This window comes from Lathamus discolor, chromosome 24 (assembly GCF_037157495.1).
Source record: "Lathamus discolor isolate bLatDis1 chromosome 24, bLatDis1.hap1, whole genome shotgun sequence".
Classification (NCBI taxonomy): Eukaryota; Metazoa; Chordata; class Aves; order Psittaciformes; family Psittacidae; genus Lathamus; species Lathamus discolor.
This window is the reverse complement of record NC_088907.1, coordinates 972,127-1,000,043: the sequence shown is the minus strand read 5'-3', so window position 1 is coordinate 1,000,043 and position 27,917 is coordinate 972,127. Positions and strand designations below refer to the sequence as shown.

General features: G+C 48.0%; 1 protein-coding gene across 5 annotated transcripts; it reads left to right on the top strand.

The window, feature by feature from the left end:
- The first annotated feature begins 257 nt into the window (after positions 1–257).
- POGZ (pogo transposable element derived with ZNF domain) lies at positions 258–27,692 on the top strand. Of its 5 annotated transcripts, none has more exons than XM_065660374.1 (18): positions 258–552; positions 7,923–8,047; positions 14,170–14,345; positions 15,090–15,198; positions 15,373–15,666; positions 16,113–16,316; positions 17,078–17,187; positions 17,514–17,848; positions 18,578–18,732; positions 19,214–19,314; positions 20,215–20,361; positions 21,181–21,312; positions 21,811–21,983; positions 22,503–22,643; positions 23,238–23,297; positions 23,612–23,724; positions 24,461–24,485; positions 24,629–27,692. In XM_065660374.1, exons 2-18 carry the CDS (start codon positions 7,924–7,926, stop codon positions 26,175–26,177), a joined length of 3,948 nt encoding a protein of 1,315 aa, XP_065516446.1. In that variant the 5' UTR covers positions 258–552; position 7,923; the 3' UTR covers positions 26,178–27,692. The 5 variants fall into 5 exon arrangements, with proteins under 5 accessions (XP_065516446.1, XP_065516445.1, XP_065516448.1 ...); XM_065660373.1 differs by having other exon boundaries at positions 21,178–21,312; XM_065660376.1 differs by having other exon boundaries at positions 259–552; positions 15,373–15,552; positions 16,218–16,316; positions 21,178–21,312.
- Positions 27,693–27,917: the final 225 nt, after the last annotated feature.

The following is a 27,917-nucleotide window of genomic DNA, read 5'->3' as shown; positions in this document are numbered from 1 at the left end:
CCCGGCCCGGCCGCGGCCATGGCCCCGGCCCCGGCCCCGGCCCCGTTGCCCAGCCCCGCTGCCCGGCCCCGGCCGCGGCTGGCGCCGGAGCAAACCCGCTCCGCGCTCCGGCTCCCGACCGACTTCATCAGGGCCAAGGCCGCGGCCTCCCGGTGACGTCACCGCGCTGAGCGCCAATCCCCGCGCCGCCCCGCGGCCCAGAAGGAAATGACGTCACCGTATCCCTCCGCCGGCCAGGTCCCCTTTTTGTGTGTGTGTGTGTGTGTGTGTGTGGCTGCGGCGCGGCACGCGTGTATCCTCCCGCCGGGCGCGCTTTTTTCTTCTCCCCTCGCTGGGGCGCGGGGGGAGGGAGGGAGCCGGGCGCAGCCGCGAGCAGGAGCGGAGCCGTCCGGTCCCGTCACGCTCCGCCCGCCGCGGGTGCCGCGCTCGGGGCCCCGGGCTGATGCCGCCCGCCCCCCGGCGCCGGTCTCGTCTCCCGCAGAGCGGCGGAGCGCGGCGGGGGCGCGCGCGCGCGGCCCGCTGAGAGCGAGCGGCGGCGGCGGCGGCGGGAAGGTGAGGCGGCGCGAGCCGTTATGTGGGGGGGGGGATGGCGGCCGGGGGGGGGGGGGGGTGGTGACCGTTGGAACCGGTTCGAACCGCCCGGGTCTGGGGGAGAAGAAGGGGGAGGATTTGGGGGGGGGGGGGGGGAACGGGACACACACGGCTATGGCCGGGCCGGAGCGCGCCGTACACAAAGCGGCGGCGGCGGGAGGAGGAGGAGGAGGAGGAGGGAGGGCTCGGGGGTGCCGAGGCGGGGGACGGGGAGGAGCCGCGGCGGGTCCCGCTGGGCGGCGGAGCGCACCCGGCCGCCGCTGCCCGCCCGGCCCCTGAGGGGAGGCGGAGGGATCCGCGCACACCCCCTCCGCCGCGGGGGGGGGGGCGGTGAAGCGGTACCGGCAGCTCCCTCCGCTCCCCCCCTTCCAACACGGCGGGGCCGGCGAACGAAACCCCGGCTGCGAGCGGGGCCTTCCCGGGGGGGGGCGGCCGCATCTCCCCGCCGTGCCTCCCCCTCCCCTGTCCCTCGGCTGGTGCTGGGTGGGCGGCCATGTTGGGCACGGGGATTATTTTTCTCTCTCTTTCTTAGCCGCCACAATGCGCCCGGGGTGGGTTTTGCTTTCCCTTCGCACGAGAAATGCCCTTCTCGCCCCTTTCAGAGGGACGTTGGCGGCGGGGGGAGCCTCTGCGGAGGGTGGGAGCTCCCCTCGGCGTGCTTGTTCTCCGCCTTCACAGAGTGGTTCCCCCTCTCCATTACCTTGTGTGAGGCCGAGGCGAGCTGGGCTGGCCAGCCTGCCCCTTCTCCTCAGCGGTGGGCTCTGCCTGCCCCGCTGCCGCCTTCCGTGTCATCCTCTGGTGACAAGTGAGCACCTCGGAGCCGGGCGCCCTGCCCGCAGCCCCAGCAGGGGTAGGGGGGAAAGTGTTCATTTGTTCCCTGGAGCTCGCAGGCCCTCTCCCTGTGCTTCCCTGCATGCCCCATCCCCTTACACTGACAACGAACCCCGGATCGCGCCCTTCCTTTGGCCAGCGCCTTTCCCCTGGTAAGCAGTGAGCCCCAGCACACCATTGCTGGGTCAGGAGTTCAGCTGAGCAGGCTCCTCTGGAGAAGGATTGGGATCCCCGGAAGACTTTGTGCAGAATGCCCCACACCTGGTTCTTTTGGCTGCAGATACTAAAAAAAGCAGATGTTTGGTACCATCAAGATGTTTGCCTGCGCTTTACTGTGATCCTGCTCTTCGGAGTATCTGAGGAGCCCAGGCTGCTGCATCAGGGCATCCTCACTCTCTGGTTCTCCCCTTGGCTGCGGTGTGACATAAAGCATGTGTGGAGATGAAGGAGAGGCATGGATCCTGCTGCCCAGCACCCTCATGGAGAACATGCAACACATGACAGCACATAGAGCTTTACTTTTATTAGCTTGGCAGCAGTTGCAGCTGTCACCAGGACAGATCAAATGGGGCAGGAGTGAGTGGGGGTAGAGGATAGGGGGATATGTTGCTTCTTTTGGGAAGCACTTTGCAGGGATATACACATATTCCCTGCTGTGGTTCTGTGTGGGACTGGCTCATAGCTTCAGGTTGCTGCAGTTGTTAATTTTTACCCTTGAATGTGAAACCGGGCTTGCTGCATGCACATCTTGTTTCCAGTTGTATAATTACTGGCTGTCCTATAGGGCTCTTCACCCCAACGCTTGCTCTCTGTTGCTGCTTTAAGCTCTGTCTGGGTGCACAGTTCTGCAAATGTTACTTGCAGTTGGTCTTGTGTCTGTAGTTCTATATGGTTATGTTTTTATGTGCCCCTAACCCTAACCCTAACCCTAACCCACAGCTGCTTAGATGCTGTCAAAGAACTGCCAGCTGCCTTCATGCGAGCAGACCCACATCCATGTTGACATGAGGAGGGTGCTGAGTGCTCCAGTCTTCTCACAAAAGAGCCAGTGCAGAAACGTAGTTACAGAGACGCTCTTGACCTCTAGAAGCTTCAAGGTAGCCCCCATGCTCACACAATAAAAGCAGTTTGTTCTCATTGCTCTGCAGTTCAAACTCGAAGGTAGATAACAATCGTTATAATTGAGTGTGTAATAATACATTTTAATTAGCCGGCATCACACACTTCAAAGCCTTTAATAAAACATATAGGACTTTAAATGACAGCATTTGAAGTTTTGAAATTACTTAAGAACCAGGAAAGTCAAATCAACCACATCAGTCAACGACAAGTAAATTTACCTTGGCCCAGAGGATGTAGCTGGTGAACTCTGGCACTCAACTTGCACAGGGCCTTTCACCTCCTCTCTTCCTTTGGAGGTGTTGCTTGTGATGAATGGCCATGCAGCCAGTGATGAAAACATCATCCCGTGTGGATTTTCATCACTGAGATTGTATCAGTTCTAGGCAGTCATTAAAAGCCACTGAAGAGCATTATCTTTTCTTGGGGCAGGGATTGCAGCATGTCTTGACAGCAGAAACCTTTACTGTAGGATTCATTTGCACTTAATGTAACCTCATCGGGTTTCTGGGTTCTTCAGAAGTTAGGACATGCTCCTCACTGATAAGTGCACAGTACCAAGAGTAACGAGGCAGCCGTTGTGTGGAGGTTGTGTGTTCACCAGGGAAAGCCAGGATGGAGAGAAGAATTTTAACTTGGACAAGAGAAATTGATTTATGCATTAATTTCTGTCTTCAAGCGTGCATTGAATCATCTCCTCGGGCTTATTTGTAGGTCTCTTACAGACCCTCAGTCTTATATTTTAGATTTCTTCTTCTCTGGACTGTCAGGAGGAGAGGAGGTTGTTTTATAGCAAGTGCTGAACAACATGTAAGAGTCAATTAATGCATATTTTTTGAAAGGATTGGGGTGTTGATAGTGTTGGAACCATCCTGCAGTTAAATCCACAATGGCAAATCTAGACTGGCATAAAAACTGACAAACCACTGGCAAGAAGGACCAACAAAGTCTATGTGCTTGGTGCTCAAACTGTGATAATCTGGGATGTAGTTTGTGCACAGCCCACCTCTGCCTTTTGTTGCTGGGCAGAGCAGCCACATTCCCTTTGCAGTGGAGTGGAGGGATGCAGCCTGCCTGGGGTATGTTTGTGGAGTGAAGGGACACAGCCTGCCTGGGGTGTGTTTGTTCCTTCTCTCTAAGCCCGGTCATCAGCCCACGATAACCTCTCTGGAGCTGTTGCAGCAGTTCCCATGCAGATGCTGGGTGCTCCCCTCTGTTGTGCTGCCAGTGTGGCAGCCTTGCTTGAGGTGAATAAAGCTCCATGTGAGACCTTGCAGGAGTCACCTGTATGCTGGAATTCGGTAGGCACAGACTTTCAGAAGGTGCAAGGCCCATCTGTAAATTCCATGAACTATTTCCTTGGCATTTGTTCGGTCCTTCGTCACTAAGTCAGCTGTGTCTGTGGGTTCCCCATGGGAGTCAGTTGGGACTTTAAAAAAGAACAGAATATTAGCATGGTAATGATTTGTGCTAATACTTGATTGATTCTCACTGCGTATTCACTCGGGGTTTTACATTGTAAATTCACATGAAGATGCAGATTCTCTTTTGAGAATGCCAGTGAGGCTTTCGGTTAGGGTTCCTGAAGGCCTGATGTTACCTGTTAGGGTTAGGATAGCCATTACTTAAAGCAACCTAACAACACTTGTGATGGTGGGAACATAACTGTGTTTGCATCTGGAGTTCTCCTAGCAGGGGAGGGGCCACATGAGCAGCTCAGCTCTAGGCTGGGGAATGTGAGGTGGGAGTTGAGGCTCCTCTCCCCGACCTTCCAGCACTTGATCCAAGCAGGGCTGATGGATTTTCTGCTGTTGCTACAGCAAAGCGTGTGGCTGTATTTGTACCTCTGCAGTTAACATCCTATCAGGGGAGGATGTTGGGAAATTCTGGGATAACAGCCTCTGGCCCTTCTCTTTGTTTTGTCTTCAAACAAAATCCAGCTGTTTGCTTTACCAAGTCACCTGGCTCATGGAGTACACATTCATTTCTGACCTGCTTCTGTGCCCTGAAGACCGATTGTGTTGCAGATGATTTCCCCCAGCAGGAGATGATTTCCCCCAGTAGGAGAAATTGGGCCACCAGTGGGGCCCTGACAAGTGCTGGTTTATTTCTACTTGCTTTTAATTAAAAGGCTGAGAAAGTGAAGTTTGTGTCACAGGAGTAGATACCCACCACATGGATCCTGAAGAGCACTGAACAAGTTACTCATTTGAAGTCCTTTTTAAAGAGGTGTGTGTGTATATACAACATGTGTATGTCATAACTTCATTGCTTTGTGTCACATAATGCCAAGCTGTGAAAGAAACTGTAAATATGTCACACACATCTTTTAGAGATGACTTCAAGGAGCACAGTGAGCTGCTGTGGTCTGCAGCTGGTGTAGAACCTGCTGCCAGGCGTGCCTGAGAGGATGGGGAGCCTGTGGGACACGGTGCTCTGTGCTCACGTCACTACATCAGCAACATGACCGAGTTCGAACTCGCACTGTGGGCGCTGAGCCCTTTGTTTGCCACCTCCTTGGGTGGAGGAGCTGAGCTTCATCTGGTTTACTGGGAGGCTTTTGAAAGTTGAAAGTGCCAACAAGCTTCCAGACCACAACACAGGGGTAGGTCCATTCTACCTGCTCATTCATTTTCTCTTGGGTGAATAATGACAGGCTGTAGGGATTGTATCTGGCACCTTTCTAACGACGTGAAAGTGGCTCACTGATGGGTACATTGGATCTTAATTTCAGCTGAAATTTGGAATCTACAAGGGAGACTTTCTTGTGGTGAGGCATAGGAGACAAAATCTCCTTTTCATGACAGGGTACAAATAAACCATCCTTATTGCTGGATTCTCCCCTGTGATGGTGATCACGTTGAGCAGAGAATGCAATCAGGTGGCCAGCTTTTCATAGGAGAGTTTAATGGCAGTTGGCTTTTCTCCCCTGTATGGCAACATACCACATCAGCTGACAAAAACTGAAGGCTCCGTATCTTGCAGTTGTGCCAGTTGTAATATGTAGGGCTGATGTGTGCTGGCTCTTCCCCTGGAGCTCTTCTCCCATTGCCAGCTAAAGGGGGAGAGAAAACACCTTTCGGTCTGAAAGGCTGATTCCTTGGTTTCTTGGTCTCTTGCAGTGTGTCTGGAACACTTCTGTATTTTTCTTTTGTAATTTTTTTTGGCATCCGTATTTTCAACCAAGCATCTGCCAACAAAGTGCCGAAGAGCTAAATGTAGAGTATTTATCATTGGGATTAATCACTTTATTGAGCAAAGGCTTCTTACATACAAAAATATTCAAGATCAAAGCTTTGAAAAACAAAGCTGTTACATTATAGAAGAGAGGAGACATTTTCTTAGTTCAGTTCATCTGAACAGATGAAATACTATGTGCATAATGTAAGTTAGTGTCAAAAGAAGCTTGTAACTACAGTCTCTTTAGCATTTTGTCTTTGCATCTTTTGAATAATGATGAGGTGTTGAATAATATATTTGTGCAATGTGTGCAGAGGCTTCCTCTGGTTGTGCCCTCCCTGGCCAGCGTGTGCCTGCGTTGGTGAATAGAGCAGGTTATGGATCCTATTTATAGACTGCCCATCACTACAGCATCAGGGCCCTGCTACTGTCTGCAGGCAGTAACATGATTCCAGACAAATAGTTACTGTTGTGAGTGTCACCAGCAAAGAGCAGCTTTGTCCTGGAAGCTTAACGGGATCTTTTTCTAGATGTTTCTGTGAAGGATGAATATTGAAGATGAGGAATTTGTAGCTATTGATCCCTGGTAATGGCTCTCCATTCAAGTTCAGAGTGTGGCTTGTGTGAGATTGACTACGGTCTTGTAATTATTACAGAGTCTATGTTAACAGGCAGAGAAGATAGTATTTCAGGCTTTTTGATTGTTGCTGTTCCCTGCTAAGCAGATCTCTAGCATAAAGCTATACTTCAGAGCTTCAGTTCTGGAAATGGAGTTTCTTGCTATTTGTCATTTCAGGAATTATTTTTTTATTTCTTCTTTGTCTTTTGTGGTTTGTTTGGGGTTGTTTTTTAATGTCTTAAGTTTGAATCTTCTGTTCTTCAATTTGAGCTCTTCACTTCTTGATTCCGTCATGGATGTGGAAAGAAGAGCAAAATCCCTTCTAGGTATCTTGATTCCCATTCACTTACAGTGTAGTTGAGCTTCTGGAATAAGGCGTACTGCTTGAAGACTGGTATTAAGGAGAATGAAAATTCTGCATAAACATTCTTTGTAAGTGAGGTTCAGAAAGAGCCAAACCCTGAAACAAGGCAAAACTGAGTGGGGCATGACGTTCCTCCCAGCAGCTTGGCTCAATGGCGTGAGTTGTCAAAGAGTGGTTAGAATGTGTGTCTATCAATCAGATGTCAGCACAGGACTGAAAATCAGCTTCCTGGAGACCTTTGGTGGTAACTCCACCACCTTCTGAGAAGAGATGTCCTCTAGGACACTTGAGACTTGGTGATTGTGAATGATCTTGGCTTTAATTCTGGCTTGATTGTCTGAATGTTTAATTGAACTCTTAACTTGAAGCACATCCAGATTCACACCTTGTTGAGGTTGATGCAGTCCCAGGACAAAACACTTGACTTTCACTGTTGACATATCCGTGAAAACTTGTGACTGTGCAGCAGTGCTCAGGAGAGCAAACTAGGTGGGAAGATGTGTAAATAGTGAAGCAGAAGGTAACACTAGGAATTAGGATGTTGGGAGGTCATTAACAGTGGTGCACTCCCTGCTTAGGAAACTGCCGTTGTTTCTCCTTCCCTATCTCACAAAGACATGGCCAAAAGACAAGTTTGAAAGAGAGGTGGCAGGAACAAGAGGGAGACAAAACAGGCTGGAGCTGTGTCTTCTCTGAATAAAAATGACAATGGTTATACCCACAAGAGGTGAATGAGGTACTTTGGAGATCAAGAGAACATTTGCTGGAGTTGAAGGACAATGACTATGGATATAAGTGCAGAAAATCCCTTTCCTGTTTATCTTTTTTCCCTTCGAACTAGTTGCTAAGTGCTTGTCATCCTCCCTCTGAGGACAGGAGCCGGGGCTGTGGGCTGTGGTGGAGGGATTGGCTGAGGGGAGCCGAGGGCTGTACACATTTGCACCCACGTTTTTACTCATTGAGGCTTGGGTATTGACTCTCTGTCATGTACTGGCAGTAATCTGGGAATATTCAAAGCCTTGAACAGGACAAAACCCAGGATTCTTACTTCTTTCAGTCACAGTTATTAATTAATTGATTAATTCATTTCCTTTGGAATACTGGGAAGTAAAACATTGTTCCTATTTCTGGTATTAGACTTTTTCTTCTAAGGAATGATTTCTGCTGCCTGACAAACATAGTTTTCCAATGAAAGTTTATCTCCTTTTCCCTTTGCAGGATGGCGGACACAGACCTTTTTATGGAATGTGAGGAGGAGGAGCTGGAGCCATGGCAGAAGATCAGTGATGTGATTGAAGATTCTGTTGTTGAGGATTATAATTCAGTTGAAAAAACTGCTGCGGGTAATTAACTGTTTGAGTCCAGAATTCCTCCTGTTACCAGTGCTCAAGAGTGGCAGTGATGGGTCACATCCTGGCAAGGAAGCAGTCTCATTTGATAACTTAATGCAACACATGTCGGATTCTGTGGTTGCGAGCAGAGCTCTGGAGTGCTGGGCAGAGCTGATGTGGTGCTGCACGAGGCCGGTCCTGTGCATGAGGAAGCAGCTCGATTCTCTGGGGTTTATTGCAGGTGCTGGATGCATGGCCTGTCTGCAAAGGGCTTTGCTATGAAGCTTCAGCAAAGTTACTCCTGTTCTTCAGCCAAAGTTGTAGTTTCTTAAAAGCAGAGAACTGATAATTTAAGTAGGTGATGCTGTTTCTACTATCAAGTGCTTTGATGCATCTCAGCAGTCAGTGGGGACTAACTTTCGATCCTTCAGCAGTTTGGAAATGCCTGAGGGAGTCAGGTATTTGGCTGGAGAATTGCATTTTCTATGACTTAACTTACATAGTCAAGCTAGTGAGATTAAAGCTAGTTTACTATTACTTGTTTAACCCATGATTTGGTAGAATTGGTTTCAATTGGGGTTGTTTTGGTCTCGGGTTGGGGTTGCTTTGCCTATTTCCTGCAGGAACCATGCTGGATTTGCCCTTATGCTGTGCTGCAGCATTTTGTGTTGGGATCTCTTTCTGCTGCAGTGCAAGTCTGTCTGTTTGTAGAATTTCTTAAGCAGTGTTTGATCAGAGACTGCTGAAAAATTCTCAAGATCTCAGAGGTGTGTTGGTCTGTGTTGGAAGAGAAGAGAGAGGGAAATGACCTTTGCAGCCGCAAGAGTGCCTTTCCAAATAGGCACAACTTGGGAGGTGGCAGCTTGGTCAGCTCTGTCAGGGCTCTATGGGTCAGGGTGAGCTTGGTAATATGGGTTCTATTTGTGTTGTCCTGATCTGCTGGGATGGAAATAGACTCCGTATAGTCGGGATGATGCTGTTGGTGGTGCTGTGTGTTCTTGCTCACTGTCATACAGTCGTTCTCCTTCATTGAGTGTTAGACTTTTAAATGCTTTGGGGTGGACGCTGTTAGGTGAAAAAACATGGAAAAATACGCTTGGTTTTTCATAGCTCTGGAGCACTTCAGTTCTTGTGGTGGAGTAGCTTCTCTGGACTGCTGTGGTGCAGCAGGGGATAGCTTGGCACTTCAGGACCACTGCAAAGTGAAGCAGTGTGGCCTTTCTTGAGTACTGGATTCACCGAGTCCCTATCAGCTCCTAGGACATGGCTTTGCCTTGCAGGGGAATCCTTTTGGGCTTGATGCCAGCCAGGATTTTGAGTGGCAAAGTGCCACAGGGACATCTGGCACCTCTTTGGTCCCTGCAGTCTCTGCTGGCCCAGTGACTGAGGGTCACATCCCAGTTTAAGTTGTGATTATGTGGAATGCTCACGAAATGAGCGGTGTCTGGAGCCATCCCAGCTCTCAGCAATCTGGTTTTTACGCTCATGGGTGTTGTCTTGCATTTTGTTTTATATTCATTAAAAAGACAAGTTTGGGTTGAGGAAGACCCATTACATCTGTCTGTTCTCCCAGTGTGAGGTTTTGTTGGGGTTTGGCTTGGTTTTTTTTCTCTCTAGAATGTAATTCAGTTATGAGCAAGTCTGGAAACCTCAAATTTACCCTTTTCTTAAATAACAGCATCCATGTTGGGAAATACCTGACTTTCAGGGCAAACACAGCCTTGAATTTCTCGCGAGGTGCATTGTACACACACCACCAGTTCCCCTCTGAAGGGGCAGAGCACAGGCACGTACCATACTGCCTAGAAATGACCCAAAAGCCAGGAAACAGGATTTCCAAGCTAAAGATGGAAATATCTTTTAGCTTATCTTATTCCGTCTTTCAGCTGGATCCATATTTTTCCCTGCAGATTAGTTTTAAAATGTTTCAAATAGGACATAAAAGGAAAAATTACTGAAAGCTAAATATATTTGAAGTGATGCTCGGCCTAATTTTTTCTTTCCTTAATTTCCTTTGATTGCTTTTAGCTGTACCTGTATCCCACTCAAACCAGTTCTTTATGTTCCACAGATGTGCAGAGCTGGCTGGTATAACATACATGTCTGTCCTTGTATCCAAAAAAGCACTGTTGTTGTTGGCAAGAGATGAGCTGAGTGCCGCATGGCACATCAGCCTGACAGCTTGGCTCCTTGTTAATAATTCCTCCATCAGATAAAAATATAACTTACATTCCTGCCATTCTTTTCACTGTGGGAATCACAAAGTGCTTTTTGTCCTGAAAATATAGAAACTATAGAAGAAAAATACTGTGCTTCTGCTTAGCGTGCAGCAATCACATAACTGTGTGTGGTTGAGCCAGGTTGGGATGGGAAGTGGGAGAACTCTGTCCAGTTTCAATTGCTGCTGCACCAGTGTGACAGGGCACTGCCCTGTGTCCCTCTGCCTTCAACTGTACGTCACATTTAGTACCATTTTTGCTCTTCCACTTGTTGACACAAATGGTGCTTGTTCACACCAAGCTCAGCGTTGTCATCCATGGAGTGGTGTTAGGGCAGAAGCTTCTGTTAGCTCTGCTTTCTGTCCCTCCTGTGTCTTGGAGCAGTGCTGGACCTGCCATCCTGCCTGGAAATGCATTCAGAGAGCACAGGATCCATCACAAGTTGCTTCTAAAAAGGGTGGAAGGCTTCTTAGATACCTCCAAGCTTGTGTCTGCGGGCCCGCATGTCCCTTCCTGGGAATGCCCTGGAGAGCTGACTCTACTTGATGCCCCATTCAGCTGCCATTAAAGCCTGAAATGTTGCTCCTTTCACTCAGCTATTTGTGCTGGCTGCCCAGGGCCATTCATTGGCAAACAAAGTCATCAAGGAATTGCATCCTCCCAGGCAATTTAGTTCTCCCTTCCCAAGGCCTGAGTAGAGCTTTGTTGATGCCCAAGTGTGGAATCCAAAGTCTTGGTGTTGATGTGCTGATGTCCTAACAATTTACCCCTGACTCTGATGTGGATTGTGTCAGTGGTGGGAACCTTGCTGGTGGTGAGCTCCTTAGCAGTGGTGTACTGTGCTCTCTAACTTTGAGGTCCCCGTTGTGGCACCTTGGTTGTTCACATGTGAAGTAACTTCCTGATAGGCCCAGCACTGGCATTCTTCTCTAGGAAGGTCATGCTGTGGTGAAGTGCACATCCCTGTGGGGGTTTCCAGAGGCTTTGTCAGTCCAGCCTCTCCTGTGAACAGCCAGGGTAAATCCGGCAAGGAATGGTTTCTCCTTTACAGGAGAGCATCTCTTCTGTGCTTAGTTGAGAGAGAGAGGATAGAGAAACTCTTCTTCTACGTATCTACGTTTTACCTTCCTAGTAGCACACTGGAAGTCAAGGAGTTCAAGGAGTGTAGGAAGAGGCATAGGACTCGCCAGGATCACTGTGTCCAGGACCACATGGGCTGTTCAGGAGGCTCACTTCATCAGCTGGTATTTAGGTCTAAATCCACCCTGCTCCAAGAAGCCAGTTAGACCATTTCCAGTGGGCTACCTGGGCAATCATGCATGGAGAGGCAGGAGAAGAAGAGAGAAGAATGTAACTTGTTCTTTCCCGGCAGCTGATTTCTGCCACGGTCTCCTCCTTCTCCCATGATGAAGTAGTGAATCTCTGCATGTCTGTCTTGGCCGGTCAGTGCAAGGTGCTACAGGATCTGTGGAAACCTTTACAGACTTCCTTGGAAACAATGTCAGGCAGCACTGCATGCTCCTGCACATGCTGCTGCAGGGTGCTTGTCATTTTCACTTGTGAGAGTCTACTAAAGCTTGGGAAAAGAGAAAAACTGGGCATACAACTGTGTCCATCCTGGCCACACTGAAAAGAACGTGCAGTTCTGGTAAGGAATCAGAGTATTTATGTATGTTTCTGATACTGTCTTTTTCTAGTAATGACAGTGTTTCAGGAGACCTTCTGTGTCCCTGCTGGAGAAGAGAGTCAAAATCATTGGACTGATTTGACCAGATGATCTTTGTCAGCTGGTCTCTGCTTTAAAGTGGAGCCTGAAGTCATCGTTTGTGTTTCAACTAGTCCAAGTCTGCCCAGATTCTCTGTGAATTCCAAAGGAGCACCAGCAGGAGCTGGAAACCACAAATCATCAGAGCTTCAGGATTTCCCATGGAAGTTCCATGGCCAAGACATATACGGACACAGACTTCCAGCTTGGCAAAGCTTTGGGGATGACTGTGTGCTCCTTGTTAGGCAAGTAAGATCCTTGAGACACTGAGGAGATGAAAACCATCTGCGGATGCTTTGGATTTGGGCCTTCACCTGATACTGGGTGGGATGGGAATGTTTCGAGCATGATAGAACTATCCAGAGAGTTTGACTTTTCTTTTTCCTGAGCTGCTTTGATAATCAATCACCTTTTACTGTTTTTCATACCGTGAAGAGATTACCCATTGAATTCTTTGGAAGATTACAAATACCATCTGTTTGTCTTTAATTTTCATTGACTCCTTTCACGTTTTTACTGACCCTCTTCAGACACTGGGCTCAGTAAAGCAGCAAAGGCTGGTAACATATCCTCTTTCCACTTGGGACTGGAGGCAGCATGTACCCAGTTCAGATAACAGTGGCTTTGTGCTCACTGGTTTGAGCCTAAAGAAGACATTGGTCCAAGACAGGCTGCCAGCTTTCTGACACCTCAGCTTTCCCATCCTCTGCCTCCGTTTCCCCTCTCCTCCCCATGCTCTGTGAGTGGGAGCTGGGGTCTGTTTTCCAGCAGCCCCTCGGCTGCCTGAGGTGCTTGAGAAAGTGAGACAAGAAGCAGTGCGGGCCCAGCAGCTGTGTGGCTTGGATCTGAACCTGCTGGTGTCTTCCATCACCCATCACACCATCGCTGTTTCTGCCTGGGATCATCTCCATGCAAACACTTGGATCATACACCCTCAGGACTGCCAGCCAACAGCATTGACACTGCCAGGGCAAAGCATCTCCCATCCAAAGGAGCTGCCTTGGCTGTGGGTCAGAACATTCTGGTGTGCAGCTGCTGGAGATCCACAGCTCCACAGGAAACATTTGCTGTTGGGGTACAGCAAACCCTTGCCTCTACCGTCAGCAGTTTCAGGGATGTTGGAACATTTCGTAGCTCTGAAACAACCTGGATGTCGTGTCAGCCCTTGTCACGTTGTGCTGCAAAGCTACAGTGGGAAGATTCGTGGTGGGGCTTCCTGGGTCCCACCTTCCTCTGCCAATTGGAAGCCCTTTGTCCTCAGGACATGTATTGTAGTAATAGCAGGGTGGACATGGTAGTGCATGGACACAAATACATGAATGAGCTAAATTGGGTGGAGAAGAATGGTAGAGAGGAGGAAATGGAAGCCGCCTTCAATTCTGCTCATTTTCTGAAGTTGAGTTTGAAAAATTTGTGGCCTTGTTAGTCTGTTTTCCCCTCTCCCATGATATTCACAAAAAGTAATGCATTGGATTTTCTGGCAGTAGATCATGAGGAGTGTCTTAGATGTGGCCTCCTGCACTGGCTCTGTCTGAGCTGGAGTTCCTTTTCCCCACAGCAGCTCTCCCAGTGCTGTGCTCAGTGTCACAGCATTGATAACAAGCTGTGTTTTGGCTGGTGCTGAGCAGTGCTCACAGCATCAAGGCCATGTCTCCAAGTTCACTGAAGCCCCCAGCAGGCTCCGGTATCCCCCACGCTCTGTGATTGTTGATGCTGCTCAGAAACTTTCAGTGTTGCTCTACTTTTGGTGCACATCCTGTGCCAGGGGTTGTAGTGGTTCAGTGTAAGTTTTCACAGTGTCTGCCAGCCGGTGAATCCTCACTTCATGGTTAATGAGACTAGAAAACATGCTTCCTTCAGCTGCTGTGCCTGTATTCAAAGGGCATGTAGAAGCCAGAGTAATCAGAGTCTGAGGTTGCTCAAGGCTAAGGGACAGCTTGGAAAATCCCAGCCTGAGAATGAATGTTATAACAATATATGGAAGGGTTGGCTGTTTTCACAAGTTTACTCTTAAAGCATGCTCTGGGTAACTACTCTTAAAGCATGCTCTGGGTAGCTCATTCAAATTCAGAAAACCGAAACTGCCAACTGCATGGCAGGTTTTTTATCTGACAGATGTGGCTTTTGCTCTGTTTCTGTCTCTCTTCCAGCTGGCAATCCTCTTGTTCAGCAGAGTGGACAGCCACTAATCCTTACCCAGAACCCCACCTCAGGTCTGGGCACGATGGTAACTCAGCCAGTGTTACGACCTGTGCAGATCATGCAGAATGCCAATCATGTCACCAATTCTCCAGTGACCAGCCAGCCCATCTTCATAACAACGCAGGTGAGCACCCTTCCAAGCCAGGATGGCTGATAGAGAAGATCTGGTGCACTCAGGCCTGGAAGACTGTTCTCTGTTAAGAAATAATCAGATGCCTGTTTCAGTTCTTTAGTGGATGTTACACTAAAGCTGAAATCTGGTGGGGTTTTGGTTTTTAAATGTATGTAGATTTGGAAGTAGCTGGGTTTGGAACTAGCTTGTGTTCCCAGTTATTCTGCAGCTCAATCTCATTTGAGGAAATTGGCCACGTTCCACAGCTCAGCAGGTCCTGTGGAGCCAGCACAGGGCTGATGGGACTTCATGCTGGCGCTCACTTGTCACCATACCAGTAGGGTCTGGCTCCCTGCTGCAGGTGGGTCTGGCCACTGTGTGAATTTGACCTTGCTGAACACTTGGCTGCTTCGTTTTGTTTGCCTGGAAATGGGCAGGTTAATTGCTTGAACATCCACTGCCTGCTTTGAGCATTTGCTAAGACCTGTGAGAAGATTTCTGTAGGTGTTTAGGGAAGGAGAGGCTGAGAGTGGAGGCTGTGTATCAGAATGTTGTAGATATAAGGAAGGAGGCCCTACTCTTAGGAAGGTGCTGGCCGAGAACAGTATGGCCCCATAGTTCAGTGGTCTCCAGATGATAGTATCGTGGGGCTTGGGCGGGGGGGATTTATTTGGTTATTTGATTTTTAGGGTAGAAAGCTTATATTGGCAGTGCTTCCCATCTGCTCAATATGGTCATGGTACTGTTTGACTGCAGGGATTTCCTGTGAGGAATGTGCGGCCTGTACAGAACACAATGAACCAAGTTGGAATTGTTCTGAATGTACAGCAAGGTCAAACAGTTAGACCCATCACCCTCGTCCCAGGTAAGGACTAAAACAAGCCCAAGCCCCTGGCATGTTCCTTGTTAGAGTACCAAGGGCTTAAAAAAACCCCCCTGGAATTCTGAGAGCTCAGCAGTGTTGAAAATAGGTTGCACTCAGCTATTACTGTGCAATTGGATTACTCCATCTACCTTGTTTGTCCCTTTGTTTTTGAAGCTCCAGGCACCCAGTTTGTTAAACCAGCAGTTGGTGTCCCTCAGGTGTTTTCTCAAATGGCCCAGGTGAGACCAGGTACGACCATGCCGGTCCGACCCACCACCAACACTTTCACTACGGTCATTCCGGCCACGCTTACCATCAGGAGCACTGTCCCACAGTCCCAGGCACAACAGCAAAGTAAGTCCACTCCCAGCACCTCCACAACTCCTACTGCAACGCAGCCAACACCACTTGGACAGTTAACTGTGCAGCAGCCAGGGCAGTCCAGTCAAGCTACTAACCCCAAATTAGGTAAGACCTGCCATGGAGAAGCAAGTGTGACACTGTCTATAATTTGATCTTCAGACATACAGCATAGCAGCTAAAAGACAGAAGTTGAGCCAGAAAGCCTGGGTTCTGTTTTTGCCTCTGTCACTGACTCACACTTCATCTCTCTCACCAACCTGGAGAATGAGGATAATCCTCCCATTGTGTCCAGTTTGGTTTAAGAGCTAGTTAAACTTTAGTTTGTAGACTGTTCTGAGACCATCAATTAGAAGTCCCCCAAAGTGAAAAACACTGTTTGTTCATCACTTGTATATGTGGACAGGATAATTGATGGCTCAGTAATCTTTGGGGCAGACTGAAGGTAGAAGAGCAACAGACAAGGCTACTACTAGATGGGGATGGGATTCACACAGTGGACCAGATCTTACTGATTCCTTATCAGTGTTCTTGCATTATCCCTTCCCTCTCAGTGAGTATTGCAAGCTTTGTGACCGTAAAGAGACCTGGAGTGACTGGTGAGAACAGCAATGAGGTTGCTAAGCTAGTGAATACCCTGAACACCATTCCTTCGTTAGGACAGAGCCCTGGCCCACTGGTGGTTTCCAACAGCAGCCCTGTGCATGGCTCCCAGAGATCCAGTGTTTCTGAGTCGTCGTCATCATCATCCTTAAAAGGTACGATCTGTAGCAGCTCTTGTTGCAGACTGTTTCTGCTGAGAACCCAGAAGCTTACTGTCTGGATGAAACAAGCACTAATGTGTAACTACTGAGGTTTCATAGTGGGGAGAAACCGCTACAAAGCTTTGCTCTTAATTTCTTGGTCTTTACCTGTGTGTTTTTACCCAGTGATTATAGTTTGTTTGTGGATATTTGCTTGCATACATTAGTTTGCACTGGGGATTCTTGGGGTGTGTGCTGCCAACTTGAGAGTGTACACACACGTGAAGTACTCTACGCAAAGAGGAAAAAGGATAAAATCTTTACTTTTCTCCTCCCAAAAAAGCACCTTCTAAGGTGTTTGGGACCCCAGAGGTCGATTGAAGGTATTTCATATCATCTGTGTTCCAAGTTTCTTACTACAGCTGGAGGTGAGGGTGAGGCATTGTAGTCTGATGGAAAACCAAACCAAACAAGTGATCAAAGACGAAGAGGAGATGAGCTGATCATTTTCCTTTGGGTTGTTTTTTTGATTGTTTATTTCTTTTGGTCTTTTAAGTCTAATTTGGAGACACTCCTTATTCTAGCTATCGGGGGCATATTTTGCCATACAGATGGTCAGAAGCTTACATGCTTTTGCCTTTTTCATGCCTCTTCCAGTCTAGTTAGTAGTTAAAAGTACAGCTCTTGAAAGTATTTCAGTATGCTAAAGATTGCCTACATTTAAGGCAAAGTGTAAAAGATTCTGTTGTTCTTGTTTTGTGTTTTTCCTGTTACAGTCAGTTCATCTCCTATTCCCACATTTGATTTGCAAGATGGTGGCAGGAAGGTCTGCCCAAGATGTGATGCTCAGTTTCGAGTCACTGAAGCTTTAAGAGGACATATGTGTGTAAGTACTCATTCAAAAAGGAGCAGTTAGTGGGTAATAGCTTCTGACTGTGGAGTGCAAAGAATAGTTCTTGCACTAGATCAGGACCTGCTGGGAAAAGGAAGACTATGACTAGCAGAAAGTGAGAGGCAGAGGAGGGGCCTTTGGAAGACCTTTCACAGCATCCCTTACAGGCAGTGAGGGACCTTAGGTTTAGGTCCTCTTGGTGCCAGGAGATGCATTTGTAATCTAACCTTTGTCTGTTTAACAGTACATACAGTTCTTCTAGATCCAGTTTAATGTGTATGGGGTTTTGTGGTTGTTTGTTTTGTTTTTTTTCCTCTTAGTACTGCTGCCCTGAAATGGTTGAATTCCTCAAGAAAAGGAAATCTCTAGAATCTGAACCAAATATTCAATCTGCAAAGCCTCCATCGCCAGAAAAAACTACAGCTGTTGCTTCTCCACCCTCTTCTACCCCTATCCCTGCACTGTCCCCACCTGCTAAAGCTCCAGAGCCAAGTGAAAATGTAGTTGACTCATCCCAAAGTAAGCTCATTATGTTAGTAGATGATTTCTACTATGGCAGAGATGGTGGCAAAGTGAACCAGCTACTGAACTTCCCCAAGGTTCCGACCTCCTTCAGGTGTCCACACTGCACCAAGAGGCTAAAGAACAACATAAGGTAAGAGAATGTGCTGTACCACACTGTTCTCAATACCTCTGACCTGCAGAAGTGAAAACAAGTCATAAGCAGTAGTCTGTCAGGCCCTTCAGCTTTCCCATGGTACAGCTTAAGACCAGAACTGAAGCACAAAAGGGAGAGATGTGCCCATCATCACACAGTTCAGCCAGGGCAAAAGCTGTAAGAAAATTGTGTGGTTCAAGTAATTGCATTTAAATTCTTCAGCAGAGAAATCTTACCTGTTTATCACTGGTCTTAGTAGCTGATAGGAAATAATTCTTGAAGAACTGCTCTTGTCATCTTTATTCAGTGCATTTTCAACAGAGGGAGAAAATACCCTTAGGAAATAGTGTATTCTTCAGGTTGAGGTGGCACTGTGGTGGTCTGTTATGATAACTGATTATTTTAAGTTGAAATGTTCTGTTATTATCAGTTGAATGCCAAGCTGGGGTTGGAAGTGCTCAAGAGCGAGTAGTACAGCCCCTGTACTGCAAGATCTGTTCTCTGACTTTCCCTAGAGTTAGGATGTAGGAGGTTGCTGGATAGAAGGAGACTTTGCTCGCTTTTGATGGGAAGAGCAAGAAGGAAATATCTTAATGCTGTTAAAAAACTTTGTGGTATGGTGTAATGCTGTTAAAAAACTTCATGGTACAGTGTTTAAGATGCTTTCAGGGATTCCAGGAGCAGTCTCTATATTTCTGTTCACGTGCTTTCTCTCCACTCCATAAGATTTATGAATCACATGAAGCACCACGTTGAACTGGATCAGCAGAATGGAGAGGTGGATGTCCATACCATCTGTCAGCATTGCTACAGACAGTTCTCCACTCCATTTCAGCTACAGTGTCACTTAGAGAATGTCCACAGTCCCTATGAGTCAACAAGTAAGTTGATTTTGCAGCTGCTGTTTGTTCACGTTGAAGAGGGTTTCTGGCCTCTATTACCTGCAGATCTGTTGAGGAGGGAGTGTGTTCTGCTTTGCTCTTTGGGACATTTGTTTTGTAACCACCAGAAAAATCCATCTAAGCTACATTTCTGCAAACTTCTTGTCAAGAGTATTTTAAAGATTGAGTTCAATAATAATGTCATTGTAGAACTGAATTTTTACCAGTAGATTGACATCTGATTTAAAATCACTTGGAGCTTCCTCATCAGAGCATTTTGTTGAACCCCCCGTTTTGCTGAAGAGATTTTTTTTGCTGCCTTTTGGAAACCTCTCAATATATTTCATTGTCTGCCCAATTCAGAGAGTTCAGAGCTAGGTTTTTTGGGGGTGTTTGGTTTGTTTCAAGGGACAACTGTTACCAAAGAAGCTTGAACTGTCATTGCCCCCCAGCTGTTACCTGCCTTTGCTTTCCTTTGCAGCAAAGTGCAAGATTTGCGAATGGGCATTTGAGAGTGAGCCAATGTTCCTACAGCACATGAAGGACACCCACAAGCCTGGGGAGATGCCCTATGTTTGTCAGGTATTACAAGTGGTTTAGGGGCTGCACTTCAGAAATATGTACTAGAAAATAAGCAGAAATCCAGCACTTCTCAGGAAAGTGTGTGGCTCACAGTGGTCTGAAGCAGACTTGGGCCATGGAACAGTGCTGTGGAGCATTTTTTTCCAGGTGTGGACTTGGAGAAGTCCGGTGGCCATTAGGGCAGCACAAGCAGCTGAATGCTGCCACCAGTTCCAAGCGCTCTGAAGCTGGAGCAGCTGATAGACATTTGAGTCCCAGTGGCATTCAGAGCCTAATTTTTTTCTTCCTCCCAGGGCCTGCAGGCAAATTGCTGTGCCATAAAGAGAAGTTGTCACTGTGGAGCAGATGAGATTATGTTGCTTGTGTGATACCTTTTCTTGACACTCTGTTGCCATGAGATTTGTGCTTGCATCGATTCTGAATGTGTCATCTCTACCCAGTGGTCCTAACACTGTCCCTCCAAAAAGAAAAAACAGAGAAGAAACTTCCAAAATATGTTATGCTAAAACATGATGTGCCAAATTCTGCATTTTGCTTAGACCCTGACAAAGCTGCTCTTTAATATGTTCCAACTGCTTTGACTGACTGTCTCTCCCTTTATTCCTCTTTCTTTTTTTTTTTTTTTTTTCTTGGATCTGGAGCTTGAATTGTCACTACTTTCTTTTTATACAAGTAGTTCAAACCTGTTTTTCCAATCTCCTCTGAATATACACTGCTTGATTTAGTATCTTGCAGTTGGAATAAGCTGGCAGGTTCTGTAGGGCCTGGTTCCTAAACTCCACTGATAATAAGTCACTTTGGGTATCTGGGCATGGCTGTTACAATCTCCATGTTGCAGTGGTAGATGTGAGGTGGGTTGCTCTGTTACTTCACTGCTGACTGGGCCTCTCTGCTGCTTAGGTCTGCCAGTACCGTTCCTCCCTGTACTCTGAGGTGGACAGCCATTTCCGCATGATCCATGAAGACACACGGCACCTGCTCTGTCCCTACTGCCTCAAGGTCTTCAAGAATGGGAATGCTTTCCAGCAGCACTTCATGAGGCACCAGGTACTGCCACAGGTCTGAAGGCTCTGTCTGAGGTGGCTTGATCTCCACAGAGGTTGTGGATAGTGAACACGTGGTTAGTTGAGGATTTCCTTGGAATAAAAACAGAAAGAAAGCAAGCGTTGGTTGAAGGAGGGCTTTTAGTATGTGCTGTATTCGCTCCATAACAAATGCAGTTTGCATGCTGTCATTCCAGACCTTTCATAGGGATTGTGCTGAAGAGAAGAGGCGTTGCTCCTTTGGGAGTAGCACAGATTGTTGTTACTTAGCAGAAAAAAGCATGTTTTGCTGGATGTGACGATAAGCGAAGAGTGGGCTCTGTGTTCATTTGGGGGTTAATTTTTTTTTATCTCTGGGTAATAAGTAACAAATGACTGTCATTTTCATAGCTCAGTGTTCTGAGCCATGTATGTTGGCTGTATTGACAGCATATTTCACGTGGGTGTAGCTGAAGGGTGCTTTCAGAGTACAGAAGAGTAATGCCAAATGCCTGGTTTGATTTGCCCTCTCCCCTGAGAGGCAGAGGTGAGGCAGGTCTAGAAGGAGCACTGCCCGCGCTGCTCTGCTGCCTGCCTTGCTTTGGCTTAAACCAGCTGGGTGAGATGTGGTCCATGGCACTGCCAGGTCTGGTGTCCCTGCAGAGCCTGATGGGTTTAATTCAAAAACTGAAACAAAATGTTTAAACCCAAAGCACTCCGTGGGGCTTGGTGGGGGGGACGATGTTGAGATGCTAAAGACAAACAGGGCTGCCTTTGGTCTGTTGTGTCGTGACTTCTGTTTCTCTACAATGACCTCGTATTTCATTTGCATTTGCTTTAGAAGAAGAGTGTTTATCATTGCAACAAGTGTAGACTCCAGTTCCTATTTGCCAAGGATAAAATTGAACACAAGCTGCAGCACCACAAAACTTTCCGAAAGCCCAAACAATTAGAAGGATTGAAACCTGGAACCAAGGTAAGAAATCCAAGTTAACAGCAGGCCTCTGTCCTCGTTTCCTCAGGAAACGCCCGTAGCATCTGTAGTGGTGTGTATTTATTAAGTCCTGCAAAACTGAGGTTTGCTTCATCTGCATCACTTAAACCACACTCGCTGGGCCAGAAGAACACTTTGTATTCTGCCCGTGCTGTGTGTGCTTAATTCATCAGATAATTCATAGAAACACTAAGTGAGATAGAGAGGAGGTGAAAGTGCCACACCAGAGGTTACACTCTCCTAACTAAGGTATCTGAACTAGTTGTCTGGACGCCCTCTGTAGTCATTAGGGACAAACAGGCACTTGCGGGGCTCAAGTCGTGTGTCCTCTTTTAGGCTACTGCTGCCCTGGGTGGGACGAGCTGTGTCCTGAGAGCACCTGTTTATTCTCTGCTAAGAGCCAAGCAGAGGAGTCTGAATTTGGTTAGATCACTTCTGCCCTTGTGTTTTAGGAGGTATGGGTGTATCTGTTTTCTGCAGGTTACAATCAGGGCATCTAGAGGACAGCCACGGACAGTGCCAATACCGTCAAATGACATGCCGCAGGGCACTGGACAGGAAGCCGCTCCGCTGGCATCTGCTGCCGACCCCCAGCCCATCCTCCTGTACCCGCCTGTCCAGAGGAACGTCCAGAAGAGAGCGGTCAAAAAAATGTCAGCACCTTTTGCTAAATTTACCATTTCCAAAGATTCTTGCAGGGAATGTAGGTAGTTTGTCAATGCCACAGTGACGGGTAGTAAGATCCTGGGCACCGGGCAGCCAGGAGAGTCCAGCTTCCCACAAACCCAGGACTAAGTCGTATTCTGAAAGCACTTAAGGTGAAACTGCAAAACACAGAATGAGCTGAGTACTTTTCTAGAAACAGTGGAATTTCGGCAGCATAAGGGCTTTGTGCCCGCCCTGTGTCCTGCTGCTTTGTCTGAAATACATTTTTTTTGTCATTGTTTTTTGTTTATTAATCCACCCTTACATGGTCTGCTCTGGATTACAGCAAGTGGGAAATGTTCTGCCTGGCACCGAGGCACCCCAGGAGCTAGGGTGCAGGATGAGAGTAGCTTGACTGCAGGCTTCTGACAGTTCACGTGTCATTAAATTCTTCTGTGTCCTGCTTGATTGTTGTAACTCCACGATACCTGTTCAGACACTGATGGAAACACCCCTCTTCTCTTCAGGAGTGTCTTAGGAAGACAGACTTGTCTGGAGTGCAGCTTCGAAATCCCCGACTTCCCGAACCACTTCCCCACCTACGTGCACTGTTCGCTGTGTCGTTACAGCACTTGCTGCTCCAGAGCCTACGCCAACCACATGATCAAGTATGTGACTCCTGAAATCCCTCCTGCCTGGGTCTGTCTGCACTGTGAGAAAGGGAGATAGGGAAATCCCAGTAGGCTGCAGTGGTTTGGAAGACACTGGACACGTGTATCAGCGCAGACATGGGGAGCGGCTCTAAGTGACATGAGGAGAGTGGGCACAAGATTGATTCTGAGCTGTCAGTGTGGAGCTGCTGAGGTGTGCACTGCACGCTGCTGCACACAGCTGCCGCCTTTCAGTGCTCCTCAGACCTCTTGCAAAATTCTCAGATTTAATAAGTTAAATATTTTTTAAAGGGAAAAAAATAACCAAAAAATACACTTCTACAGCCTGTGGCCTATACAAGGCTGTGGATTGACCACACAGTGGGATGGCAGAGCAGTTACTCCAAAATCTGGGCTTTTTAAATGTTCCTGTACAGTTGGGTTTATTTAGACAGGGAGTTTTCATCTCCTTGAATACAAGACTGGCAGACAAAACAGTATTAAAGCCAGGATTGGGTCTGTCTTTGTAAATGTGCTGTATTTTGTATGGGTTTTGGAGCTCTTTAAATACCCAGAATAATTCTGACATTTAATAACCTCTTTGTCTTACAGCAACCACGTTCCTCGGAAGAGTCCGAAATACTTGGCTTTATTTAAAAACTACACTGCCTGGTAATGGAAAACTTCTCATCCTTCTTGAATCACCTGGGAAGCTCATGCACATTCAGTGTCTGATCTCCCAGCTCTGTTATTTCATGATCTGCTTCTGAAGAAGCCCTGTTTATTTTCTGCCACACAAGAGAAGAGGTTGAATTGAGGGCAGTGTGTTGGGATTCCCATTGCCTTCCAGTGGGAGTTAACTTTCGGGGGTGGGGACACTGCCTGTATGCACTGGAGGGTGACTTTTCTCTTTGTTAGTAAGGGGATAGACATATTCTCATATCTGGTACGAAGCTCACTTCTTTTCTTTTTCCATCCCCTTCCAGTGGTGTAAAGCTGTCCTGTTCCTCTTGTCCCTTTGTAACATCTGAGGGTGATGCAATGGCCAAACATCTGGTCTTCAATCCATCCCATGAGTTTAGTAACATTATTTTCCGAGGTAAGAGTTTGAAAGGGAGCAGAAACGATGCAAAACATTGATGTAGGAGGACATAATACATCCGTTGCTAGACCCCAGGTCAGATACACCTTTGTTTGGCATTGCAGTGAGCACTTAGTGAGTCCTGAGTTGTGGTAAAAGATAGTGTTGGGGACCTTCTGAACTGCCTGAATGAGTCTCCATTGTTACGGGCACTGGAGAGTTAAGCTTTGAGTGAGGCTGGCTCTGCCTGGAGCTCAGCTGTGTCCCTGGTAAGGCTGTTCTGAGCTCTTCTGAGGGAGACGCAATGCCCAGGGCTTCAGTGGGTTCTTCTCATCTGAGATATCACTGTACCTCTGTGACACCAGGAGGCCTTAAGCAGCTGCTGATGCTGCTTTTTATATAGAGCCTGTAAGTGGTGTTCAGCCCTTGGCCTAGTGCAGGGGCATCACCTGCAGGGATCTGGCCAAAGCTGAGCCTTCCTCACTTCAGATGGATGTGGAGTTGTGCTGTTTGTGTCTGAGTACTGCTCGGCGTGAGTGCCCGGCTGAGCAGGCCTCCCTTGGCTTGGATGTGGCAGTACTCGGGCACAGGAAGAGGTTGGTTGGGGTTTGAATGGATGATGAGTGTTGGCAGTTTCCACAGGGTAGTGACAGCAGAGGGACACTGCTGTTCCTCTCTGGAAAGCAACTTGTTTATTTGCACTGATTTAGTGTTTGCTGAGGTACAAACGGTTTTGTTTTGTTTTTCCCAACAGGGCCTACTTGGATATCGCATTCCAGGTAAACCTTGCAAACCCCTGTCTGCCGTCATCCGTTCCAGTCGGTGGGGTTGGGGCTGGGGCTGGTTGGTTGGCTGGTTGGTTTTTCCTCAGCAGCTGTATTTTCTGGGTTATAAGAAGGCTCCTGTGTTCTCTCCCTTCAAGGCACATTCAGCTCCAGGACAAAAGCATGAAGAACACTTGTCCTACCTACTCCCCAAGTAAAGCTGCTACTGTGAAAACCAAGTCTGTGTTACCTACGAAAGGTGACCTGGAGCCTGAGCTGGCACCAGCAGCCTACAACAGAGCTCTGCTCTGCCAGGAGGAAGAGTGCTTAAATATTGATGCTCGGGAAGATGAGCAGCCAACAAGGGAGCCTGAGCCCACAGGCAGAAAGGAGCAGCTGTCAGTGAAGAAGCTGAGGGTTGTACTGTTTGCTCTGTGCTGCAACACTGAACAGGCTGCGGAGCACTTCCGGAACCCGCCGCGGCGCATCAAGCGCTGGCTCCGCAGGTTTCAGGCTTTCCAAGAGGAGAACTTGGCGTTGCTGTCAGAAGGCAAATACCTGAGCTTGGAGGCTGAGGAGAAGCTCGCGGAGTGGGTCCTCACACAGAGGGAGCAGCAGCTGCCCGTGAACGAGGAGACTCTCTTCCAGAAAGCCACCAAGATTGGCCGATCCCTCGAGGGTGGCTTCAAGATCTCCTATGAGTGGGCAGTGAGGTTCATGCTGCGGCACAACCTCAGCACGCACACTCGAAGGGCAGTGGCTCACCCGCTCCCCAAGGACGTGGAGGACAACGCCAGCTGCTTCATCGAGTTTGTGCAGCGGCAGATCCACACTCAGGACCTGCCTCTCTCCATGATTGCAGCCATCGATGAGATCTCCCTGTTCCTCGACGTGGAGGTGCTGAGCAGCGATGACCGGAAGGAGAACGCTCTGCAGACGGTGGGAACCGGGGAGCCCTGGTGCGACATCATCCTCACCATCCTCGCCGACGGAAGCGTCCTCCCGACGCTGGTCTTCTACAGGGGTCACGTCCAGCAGCCCGCCAACGTGCCGGAGTCGATCGTGTTGGAAGCCAAGGAGAACGGATACAGCGATGATGAAGTCATGGAGTTGTGGTCGTCCAGAGTGTGGCAGAAGCACACGCAGTGCCAGAACAGCAAGGGCATGCTGGTGCTGGATTGTCACCGAACACACCTCTCCGAGGAAGTACTTTCCTTGCTGAGCGCGTCCAGCACGCTGCCGGCTGTTGTCCCCGCCGGCTGCAGCTCCAAAATCCAACCTCTGGATGTTTGTATAAAAAGAACTGTGAAAAATTTCTTGCATAAAAAGTGGAAAGAGCAAGCCAAGGAGATGGCGGACTCCACGTGCGACTCGGACATTCTTCTGCAGCTGGTTCTGTGCTGGCTGGCAGAGGTGCTGGAGGTCATCAGTGACTCTCCTGAACTGGTGCAGCAGTCCTTCCTGGTGGCCAGCGTGCTGCCGGGGCCGGACGGCACAGCCAACTCCCCCACCCGCAACGCTGACATGCAGGAGGAGCTCATCACCACGCTGGAGGAGCAGCTGAAGCTGAGCGACGAGCCCCAGGCCCAGGCCCAGGCCGAGGAACCTGCAGACCCAGACATCCTCCACCAGCTCTTCGAAGGGGAGAGCGAGACTGAGTCCTTCTATGGCTTTGAAGATGCTGATTTGGATCTGATGGAGATGTGAGCACTGTTCTGCTGAATACCAGAAAGGGGTATTTTTTAAATAAATGTTGGATGAGACCATTACACTTCCCTGTGGATTTGTGGGTTTAGGAAATTCGTAGGCGATCACTCAGATAAATAGCCATTTATGCTGTTCATTTATAAGTTTTGTGCTTTTTTAAAAGAAAAATCACTGTGTTGGTATTTTCTGAAAATATATTGTGGGTGAATATTTTTGCGTTTTCTTTACCTCACTGTATCATAGTTTCTGTTTTTATTGTGCAGAAATGTTTTGAATTATACATTGTCAATGTGACCATTTCTAAAGAAAGGAGAAAAAAAAACAAAAACCTATGTAGCTAATGAACCAGTATCTAAATCTTTTGGGTTGTCTTAACACAGATACTCTTTTTTTTTAACACTTGACCCAGAGGTTGAGGTTTCTGTGGAATATTTAGACCTGAGTTACTTCTCTACTGTGTGAACCTGCTCTAATTGGCCATTGAGATTTGGGTTTGGTTTGGGTTTCCTGCTTTGGTTCTTTTTTGTCTTCGAGAAATTCTTTCGCTTGTGAGTTTGGACGTGGGGTTGAAAGCCAAGAGAAAGCATTGGCATGGTCAATGCCAGCAACGCAGCTTGGGAGCCGATGCTGCCCCCGAGCGCGCTCTGTGGTGACTCCACGCAGCGCGGTGGTTCCCCCCCTGCCTTGCTCCAAAGAATCACTGACAGAGGGTACATGGTGGAAGAGGGGGGTCAAGCCTGTCTTGACCTTCCTGTGCAGTAGATGGGAGTTAAAACCATACGGACCATGAAAGGTTGACCTTTAACTACTCGTAGTTGATAAACCTGCTTTAACCAGTGGCATCAGACACTACGTTCCTTAGAATTAGAAATCCCATTTGATGAAACAAACTGTGACATGCACAAAAAGAAGACGTTTGTTTTTATTTTTCACTGCCAGCTTAAATTTTTCTACAATTTGCATGTTTGAGGGTTTTTTAATTGTATGTATTACGGTATAAACGGAAAGCATTTTGACATACAGAATTCAGAGGCACCTGCACCTTTCTGTTTCCATAGAGGTTTTGTGAACCTTCCCCATGACCCAAGGAAAGCAGGAGGCAGCATGTGCAGACCTGTAAATGGTTCATCTTTAAAATGTACATAAGTGGAACATTTAATAAAACCAGGGAAATGGATTTATAAACATGTGTTTTTCTTATGAAGAACTATTTAACTCTTGTGCTATCGTAATGCTTAATATGAAGTGCATCGCGGATCCTCGGCGCGAGCCGGGTCCCTCCGTGCTCGGCACGAGAGGCGGCGCGGGGTCGCTGAGCATGTCCTGAGGAAAGCCAGCGGTGGGTGGTCGGTCATTCGGTGTGTTTACATGTCATTAACACTCGAGGCAGAGCTCTGTCCCATTTCACTTTGCAGCCCCTGCCTGCCCCGGACTCTGCGGTGGGGGCGATGGCACAACCTGCTCTCCCCATGAGGTTTGGTTTTTAAATAAAAATCTGAGAAATCATTAATAAAATCCTCTCCTGAGTAAGTATTTTTGTTGTTTCTCTCGGGTAGTAGGAGCTGAAGCAGGGACGTTGTCAGAACTGGCATCACTGCCCTGTTCGTGCCGGCACCCACAAGGGACACTGGCCTGGAGCTGCATGGGGACAGCCAAACCCACCTGCAGCAGCGGGCACAGCACGAGCCCTTCTCCTCTCCCTGGGGCAAATCTTAACCCTGACTCGTGCATTTAAACTAA

Bases quoted from the DNA above. Each gene is read 5' to 3' on its own strand.
- POGZ (XM_065660373.1), top strand. From the start codon at position 7,924: ATGGCGGACACAGACCTTTTTATGGAATGTGAGGAGGAGGAGCTGGAG. The intron at 18,733-19,213 runs GTAAGTTGATTT...TTTCCTTTGCAG, and splicing joins CAGTCCCTATGAGTCAACAA to CAAAGTGCAAGATTTGCGAA. The intron at 21,984-22,502 runs GTCAGCACCTTT...TCTTCTCTTCAG, and splicing joins AAGAGAGCGGTCAAAAAAAT to GAGTGTCTTAGGAAGACAGA.